The following is a 9517-nucleotide window of genomic DNA, read 5'->3' as shown; positions in this document are numbered from 1 at the left end:
TTGATTAGCATATCTACAATTAAAAAATATATAATTAAAATTTTTAATATTTAAAAGTATTTATATTTGCTTAAATTAATAAAAAAATTGTAAATATGTAAAAAGAAAAATGAAAATAATCTATATATAATAGAAAACAGTAAAGTTTCCTATTAAAAAAATAAAATAAATCAATAGGGTAAATCAGTCATTTATCATTGTAATATATATAACTAATATACACATAACTATTCCACATTTTATCTTGCATAACTTTATAATAGATTCTCTCATTAGTTATATTGATATTAAATATGTATGACTACAAAAAATGTAACAAAACACCATACAAATTAATATATGAATAACTTTTATATAACAATTAAATTCTTACTAATCAAACATGATATTAGATATGTTGACTTTTATACCTAACACAACTTGTATCAAACATAATAATACTAATATAACTTATGACCCGCATAGATACAAATCCACTATAGTCAAACTCAAATACATATAAACGGAAAAAAAAAATCACCTAACTGCAAACGGAAAAACAATTTTACAAACTGAGCTGGACGGCCACACGCCCAGCCCTAATCTAAAGACTCATCTACATTCTACTAAGGCGGGTGAAGCAGCAGAGGGGAAGTAAGGATACTGCCGACAAATAACAAGTGGTGCTTGTTTTGATGTTTAGAATTAGTTGCAATGGCGCACAAAAGCATCTTTTTTCCTGCCTTTATTCCACAGTTGCGGCGGCGGCGGCGGCACCTGCTAATGTATTGGCGGAGTTCCTGGTAAACTCACTTGACTTCTCAACAAAAGAAGCCATTTCTACAAGCGCCAAGCTATCTCGTACTAAACACAGACACTATGACCCGCATTTGTTATTTGATCTCCTTGATGAAATGGGTATGAACAAATCACAGATCAAAACTCTTGTTTCTTCTTCTCCTCAATTGTTGTTTTGTCGTGTTGATGAAAATCTCAAACCCAAGATCAAGGTTTTACAAGGACTTGGCTTGTCTGTATCTCAACTTGCTACATTTATGAGAAGAAGCAATTTTTTGACAAGAGGTTTAGATACTATTATACAGCCTAATCTTGTTTATCTAAGAGATTTATTGCCTACTCATCATCATGTTGCTATGATTCTTATAAAAGAGCCTAGGTTGTTTTCCTACAATCTTCCTAAAGTTATGCCACCCAATATATCATTGTTGCAAAATTTTGGCTTTTCAACGCCTCATATTCTCAAGGCTTTTCACAGGCATCCTAGGTTTCTCCTCAATAGTCCTGAGTGGTTTGAGAGAGCAGTACATCGACTAGTAAATGATTTTCATATGCCTCTCACTTCAGGGATGTTTCTTCATGGCGTTGAAGTACTTGTGTTGCTTGATGAATCTAAATTAGAAAGGAAATTAGATATTTTTCGCAGTTTTGGATGGTCTGATTCTGATATCTGCCGAATGGTGCAAAAGCTTCCTTACTGTTTGGCTTCATCAGAGGCTAAGATAAAGACTACATTGAAGTTTTTCATGAACGAATTGGGGTATGAACCTAATTATCTGGCTTCTCGTGCACCGCTTTTAAAGTTTAGCATGGAGAAGAGGATCGTGCCAAGGAATGAAATCTTGAAATTTCTTAAAGAAAACCAGCTTCTAAAAGGGAGGCTATGTCTTTACACTGCTGTGTCATTTTCTGAATCAGATTTTCAAAAGAAATGTGTACTTCCTTTCAGGGAAAAGATGCCCGAGATGTATGATTTATACATGAAAAGTAGAAGCTGAAGAGAAATCCCTACAGTGGAGACAATGGCTGCAGAGCAAAGAGGTTTATTCAGTTCCTTGAAAATATCTTTGATTCTTTTTCATGCTCTTGTCAAGCATGTTACTGCTTGTTTACTTTGAATTGCTGCAGATCTATTGTTGCACAATGACTTTTCAAAAGATTACGGAGTGACAAAAACTAGAAATTGATATCAATTTCATTTTCTATTCAACTGATGATTCTTGCTTATTGACAAGTAGTATAGAAATCAGACGATTTATATGACATTGATATTTGAATGTTTATCTCAATCAGGACAATATTTGTTCTCGTTTAACTGAAGTTTCTTTATCTCACATCTTTGTGATAGGGCAATATTGCTTGTCAACCTAATTTTGGCTTGAAGATTTTCTTTTATTGTCTTGTCTAGGTAAGTGGGTCAACTATCTTCATTATATTTTGAAAGAGCACCTTCTATCAACCCTGGTCAAGTGTGAGCAACTGGGCGTGATGCTCTACATGCAGTAGGTATCTTTTGGCTTTTGTTGACAACTCTTAAAGGTGTCCATTGACTCTTAAGAGTCTTAGTGATGTACTTGTCCTGGGAGAATGGGTACCATCATGAGTGTATAAGTAAAAGAGAACCTAAAGTATCCTCTGAAATACTTCACGAATCAACTTGTATGTTTAAGCATTCTAGCATGACTGACCCTTAATCTATATGATATACTTTTTTCCTAACTGGAAATCACTTGACATTTTCCATTTTTGTAGTCTCAAAGCAGTCATGGTAGTGTAGAAACTAGGCTGTCTGTGCCACAAACCCTGTACAATCCATTTCTTTTCTTTTCCTTGTTGAAAAGGTATGTTATTGCTTTAGCTCAAAGGTTCTGCAATATATAGAGGGTATTACATAGTACAAAGCATTAGTCCCTATTAGATCTTTCAATGATTCAACTTCATTTACAATTCCCTTTTTACATAAAAATGTGAAACATGTTTGGCTTAATCTTGATATTCAGCAGAGAGATGACTTTGTCTTGAAAGCATATTGCATTCCTCTATCTCCAACAAGTTCACCACAAGAGTGAGATTCCACCGCTTGTTTTGTCTCCTCTACTTACTCAGCCCCCCCCCCCTCCACGCACACACAACACACACCAAATATCCATATTAGGGCGATGTAGGGACAAGATGATATAGGGTATGTTCGGTGTGAAGGAAAAAGCTTCTAGGAAAATCAGTGAGGTTATTACTTATTTTTTTGTGTTTGGTACGTAAGCAAAAAAAATTATCCTAAAAATATTTGTATATAATTTAAACAAACACTATGGGTGGTGGGGGTGGGGTGGTGAGATGGGGGTTACAGGGAGTGGGGGTGAAGATGAGGTGTGTTGGAGGGTGTGCGGACACAACCTATGTGGAATGCTACTTGTGGGACTTAATTTACTTACTTTCACTAGGGAAGTCATTTTCCTCATTTTTAAGGAACTTGTTTTCCTAGAAAAAATATCATCCAAAAATATTCACCAATCAAACATTGGATAATTGGAAAATATTTTGGTCCATCCTGAGCGCACCCTTACTATCTCTAGTTTACCTCCACACAAGTATCATCTGGAACAAAAGATGGAAGCGCCTTTTCTACAATTCTCATGTGGCAAGCATGATTCTTTGACTACTATTCAAGAGAAACATGTAACTTTTGATAGTTTGTCCTCCTTTCATCTTCTAAGTCAAGAGAGTGCTTGTTGATCATCAGAGGTAAGAGAAGCATAGAGGGACATCTTGAAACACAAATTTACTTTATCTTCATAGTTGTTTAAACCGTAAAAATGCTCTTGTGCTTTCAAAAAATCTGCACCCCGGCCTATTTTCTAGTCATTACCTTCTTCAAAAGTTGAAGTTCCAGCCAAGTTCTTTGTAGGAGCCCAAAGTAGTCTCTAGCTGTTGTACATTGTTGAGTATGTAAGGGAAACTGTTCTTTCAAGATACCATGCCTTAATCAGTTGTCATTCCAAAGGATACCCTCCCACCATTACCCACTTTAATATCAATATGTGATAAAAGAGGGCTACAAATTTTTGACATTCCTCTATACTCCCACCCCATATGGAGAATAGTGATGACTTCTCTTTTTTCTTTTTTCTTTTGTTTGATAATTAGTGCTCTTGTATAACTCAGCAATTAGGGACTGCTGGCCACCCTCAAAAAAAGTTACGATATAGTAAGATCTAGCTTTACAGTGCTCCTAGGAGATCATTCAACACTTCTATTTCCTCAATGCAATTTTCTATAACCAGACAGTAAAGTCTCTAAGCTATTACATTTGACTTCATGGATGGACTTAATCTTATTTTTGAAACATCTTTCATTCCTCTCTTTCCATATTGTCCACCAAACGCATGAATGTATTGTCCTCCATCAGCTCTTTTGCCTCCCCCTCTTCAAATCCAACAGTACATGAGGTCAGTTGTATGCTCATTCCTTGTCCATAGTCTTTGTTAGACTGAAAAACATATTCCACTATTGGGCAGTGAATTTGCAATGCAAAACTCCCTAGTTTCATTGCACAAAAATTTGCGTGACTTGAGAAAGTTGTCCTCCCAATCTGCTGAATAGAGGAACCTGTCAGTCCTAGATGCACTGTTGTGATTTCCCCCCTCCTTCATGTAAATGGTCCTCCAAATGAAGGGGGATCTACCAGCTCCAGGTGTACGCTCTTAGAGAATTCAAACATTGCCCCTGAGATTCTATGACAATTTACTCTCTCTGCTACAAACGTGGTTACATTAAAGTCCCCATACACCACCCATGGTCCCTCACATCTGCTTCTAGTAACTGCTAGCTCACTCCACAACTCTCTTCCTGTCACCCTATTGCAATCTGCATACACGATAGTGATGTACCAGGTTAGATCCCCTGTTTTATAGCAAAAAAATTAAAAAATCACAAGAGATCAGTTGACGAATCACCTCCACCATTGCCCTGCCCACTCCCTTTTATCCCACATGATCAGAATCCCCCTCTGCTACCCCTAGCCTCAAAATGTTCTTCCCCCAGATTAGTGATAACTTCTCTGACTAGTGCTTGTTCTTCTATTATTGTCGCTCAATAGCCATTCCATCAAAATGCTGCTACATCTACTTCAGATTCTTGATCACCAATCTTTTTTATTCTGGCCAATAGTAATAGAGCTCCATATGACAGACACAGTATCTTCATAGGGCATCTAATCTTTTCTCTACACTAGCTGGTAACAGGAATAGTGACTATCATGATCTTGCGAATCTTCTTTCCCATCTTGCTATCACCCCTTGCCAATTTTCTTCTCACCTAAATGCCTTAAGTTTCTAGTTAGGCAGCTTCCAACTTGACATTCTTGTATGCTAGGAAGTATTGAAATATTGGGCATTTGATTCACAGAGAACATAATACTCTTCCTCCATTTTACTTTTTGGCCAGAGTAAGTCTTCAAATATAGTTAATAGTGAACGTTAAATGCCTTATGTGCTCCCCAATAGAATAAACTAGTGTATTATCATGCTGTAAAAAGTAGGGTATTTCTGTATTGTTGAACCCAATGCTAGCCACTTTAAAGCCTCTTATCCATCCACTATGACTGGTTGTCCTTCACATTCTTTTAAGGAAAGAAGCTCATAGGAAAATTAACATCATATACCTAGTGAAATCATACTAAGTGGGCGTGAGAGGATAGAGTGTATGCGAACCTTACCACTACCTCGAGGAGGTAGAAAGGTTGTTTTCAAAAGACGTTCGGCTCAACTGTATCAAACCCAAGTAAAATAAGAAGGAAACAATAAAGAAAGCATAGCCGTTAATAAGAAGAAGCAGTGTAAAATCTAGCAGAAAGGAACAATAACAACAACAAAATAGTGTGATAATCCAAATAGGATACACGACATATGGCAAGAACTACTAGGGTACGACTAGCACTATGCCGGGCACTAACAAGTCTAAACCTATGCACAACAAGACAACATTTTCGCCCCTACTAACCTTCTGCCCTAATACGCAACTCCCTATTTAGAGTCATGTCCGTGGTAATATAAAGTTGAACCATATCCTATGTAATCACCTCTCCCCAATACTTCATCGGCCTACGTCATACCTCTGTGGGTACCTCCTACAACCGGTCTCTCACGCCTCCTCACTAGGGCGTTACACACCTCCTTTGCACATGCCCAAATCATCTGAGTCTCACTTTCCTCATTTTGTCTGCCACAGGCTCCTACCTTCTCCCGAATAACCTCATTCTTAATCTTTTCGCTCCTAGTATGTCTGCACATCCATCTCAACATCCTCATCTGAAGCCCGCAAGAAAACCATTAATCAAAATTGAGTATCTGACCGTGCTGATGCCGAAGAACATCCATTTTAGGCATTTCCTACTGAATTCCATATCATTTAGAACATTGATTAGAAAATCCCAAATTCACACAATCATCATACATTTTTTTCGATGTACAACTTGGTGTTTATGCTCATTTCAAAAGTACCTTGTCTGTGAATGTACTTCACTGCCTTCATGATGCTTTTATTGGCCAGTATGTTCGATAGAAACTAATGTAACTGACAAAGCCCAGGCTTTATCATTTACACAGATTTTAATGGTCTCTGCGACTTCCTGTTCCTTGAAAGGACCTTGTAATTAGCTGTCTTCCTCTTTACTGATTGTTTGGACATGCATTTGTTCATGTTGAACCTTTGTCTCTGTTTTTCATTCTCAGTCTACAAGTACTGATAGAATGTTAAGATCCCTCTTCTGATGGCCTCTGGATCTTCCTCTGTTTCTCCATCAATATCCAACTTATCAATCATATTATATCTCCGATAGCATTAGTCATTGTTTTGAATAACTTAGGGGTCATTTGGTAGAGTGTATTGGAGAAAGCAATGCTTGCATTAATTTGGTCTTATTACTAGTACCTTGTTTAGTACACTTTTCTAACGTATGCATAACTAATGCTTGTATTAGTAATACAATCTATTGTGTATTGAAAAGTATTACTAATACCATGGAGTTCTATGCATTAGTAGTGCAATGGATTCTAATGCATGCATTAGCATATTACTAATACCATGGAGTTCTATGCATTAGTAATGCAATGGATTCTAATGCATGCATTAGCATATTGCTAAAGACACAATTGTCCCTCAATTTTCTTTTACATCCTTTCCATTATATTTATGGAGGATATTTTTGTAAACAAATATTTTTTGAACAAAAATTATGCAATGTATAATCTTTTTAGTACACCAAACCGAGCATTGCATAAAAAATCTCATCATAACTAATACAAACATTACTAATACATCATGCGCATTATTCTTATACACTCTATCAAATGACCCCTTAGTGTCTTTGTCAACCTTATTTCAGCTGAAGATTCCTGGATCTCTGTACTCTACCAAATGACCCCTTAGTGTCTTTGTCACCTTATTTCAGCTGAAGATTCCTAGATCTCTGTCTCCTTACTATCTCATCACATTTATGTACATCTTCTATTTCCATAAATACATTAACATTTCAGATCAAATCCTCTTTAGTAAGTTGTTCCTGTATTTTATCGTACTTAAGCATTTCGTTCGTAACTCTTGATTTCTTCTCTCTAGACTGCCAAAGTTGTTGGTATCACACTCGACCTGCTTTGCTTTAAAGAATTCAGTTTCTTTTAAGAGTAAAATCAGCCTTACCTGCCACCATAAAGGAGTCCCATCATTCTTTTATTCTCTCTTTAAAACCTTCAATGTCTAACCTTCTACTTTTGAATTTGAAGTACGATCATTATTTACCCCTTGGCATTCTGTCTGGATGCGATCCTGAGAAGTGCAGACTACTTGATGTATCTAAACTCTTCATTCCATCATGCTGTAGAAGTGAATCTGTCCATTCTTGGGGAACTATGATGATTGTTGTCCTTCACCCAACTCAAGTGTATAGTGGGGGATAAATGAACTCCAGAATCAAAATTAAGAAGAATATTTTTGATTTAGATATTAGATGTTTGAGACAGAACAAGTTGTTACTCTCATATTGTTAATATACAGGTTGGGGTCATGCCTAAACCTCTCACCACAATACTGACATTAACTTAAAACATAAAAGGGCCACTTTTATGTAGTCATGTTGAATATCTTTTTAAACACCTGTCTCTGTGATTGAAGAAAATAAAATTAAGATTTCTGAAGTTTGAGTACTGTTGTAGAGGATAAATGAATATTATGGTTGAGCTCAAAGGATCAGAAGAGTGATTTTCTCACCATTTTTAATTTGCTGCGACGTTCAGAAAAGCTGCCATAGAGTTGCTATGAGGAGGCCACTAATACTGATCTTTTTGAAAAGCAATGCTGTAGTTGAGAAAGCATGTATCAGCACCATTCTGATTTTTCTCTTGTTACTATTTGTAAGGGTAAATTAAGCTGTTAGAGATACACGCAGCTTATTCTGTTCGAATTTTATAGTACAATTCTCTATCTATAACACTACTATTAAAAAGGTTGTATCAAATTATGCTATCCTATGTAATTCATTCCTCATTATCAAGGTTTATTTCTTCCCTTGAAAAGACCCTCTACTTCCCTTTAGCAACTAATTTTGTAATAGTTGGTATTCAAAAGTTCACATTATGACACATAATTTGAGTATTAGTGTAGTAATTTGGCCTTGGAATTTCCATTACTTGATGGTAAGTAAAAGATACAATTTTCATGGCCTCTCGAGTATAATGTTATACCTCATTTCTCCATTGAAGATTTTAAACTGGGTTTGTTTGAGCACGCCCTCAGCATACATCGGCACTCGCACTAACTTTTGGTGGGCTAACCATATCTTACTAACTAAAACATGTTATAACTAGATAATTAATCATATTATCTAAAGCGTTAAAGGAAGAAATAATAATTGCAAATATAATAGATAAGAAGTATCGAAGTTTAAACTATACCATCTCTAAAATTCGAACGTCATTGACAAGATTCTAACTTAAGTGTCAGAGAATAGTCATAAAACTAGATAAATAAATAACAATGTTCAAAGAAAGTAGTCATTAGTTATGAGATGATCAGTGGCAGCATGAATAGGAATAGCTCACCCTTAGATCTGAAAAAGGGAAGTGCAAGAGTAGCATAAGTAAAAACATTATATACTGGTAAGCATCATAGACTACTAACGCCTAATTTATTTGCACTTAATGAATGTCTGAATCTGAATGGTTCAGACTAGAAGTGTATATGATCGGATTGGTTCGGGTTTTTCAAATATCAAGTCAAACCATTCGTGTAGAATTTTTAAATTTATAAACTAAACTAAACTAATAAAATTCAATTTTTTTTTGGATTTTTCAAATACCAAACAATTGTGCAGAATTTTTAAAACTATAAATCAAATCAAACTAATAAATTTTGGGGGTTTTTTTTCTTCTGATTTTTGGATTTTTTGGTAAAGTTCGCATACAAACATATAATTAACTTGTGCTCCAAATATTTCTTTAGTCCAACCAAAATACAATTATATAAGGTGTTTCTTAAAAAATAACACAGAATATGAGATGAGTATTGATGACACAAAAATATTCAATAAAAATTAATTATGAAATCATCATATAAAATAAATATTATAAAGTCATAATGAAAATAATCATAATTTAAAAGTACTAAATCATGCTAAAATAAGTTTAATAAGTATTAGTTACACTACTAAATATTTAAGAAAAATTAAAATTAGACTATGTATTTTAAT

At 35.3% G+C, this 9517-nt stretch overlaps 1 protein-coding gene across 12 annotated transcripts; it reads left to right on the top strand.

Annotated features, from left to right (window-relative positions):
* The first annotated feature begins 492 nt into the window (after positions 1-492).
* Positions 493-8329, top strand: LOC107004946. 12 transcript variants are annotated; one of them, XM_027913010.1, is made up of 3 exons: positions 493-1537; positions 1727-1818; positions 8067-8329. In XM_027913010.1, the coding sequence occupies exons 1-2, from the start codon at positions 675-677 to the stop codon at positions 1773-1775; spliced, it is 912 nt and encodes a 303-aa protein (XP_027768811.1). In that variant the 5' UTR covers positions 493-674; the 3' UTR covers positions 1776-1818; positions 8067-8329. The 12 variants fall into 12 exon arrangements, 8 of the variants coding, with proteins under 8 accessions (XP_027768811.1, XP_027768809.1, XP_015058867.1 ...); XM_027913008.1 differs by having other exon boundaries at positions 7986-8329; XM_015203381.2 differs by lacking the exon at positions 8067-8329 and adding an exon at positions 2186-2674.
* Positions 8330-9517: the final 1188 nt, after the last annotated feature.

This window comes from Solanum pennellii, chromosome 11 (genome assembly GCF_001406875.1).
Source record: "Solanum pennellii chromosome 11, SPENNV200".
Taxonomy (NCBI): Eukaryota; Viridiplantae; Streptophyta; class Magnoliopsida; order Solanales; family Solanaceae; genus Solanum; species Solanum pennellii.
The sequence above is the reverse complement of the archived record's forward strand: the minus strand, read 5'-3'. Positions and strand labels throughout refer to the sequence as shown.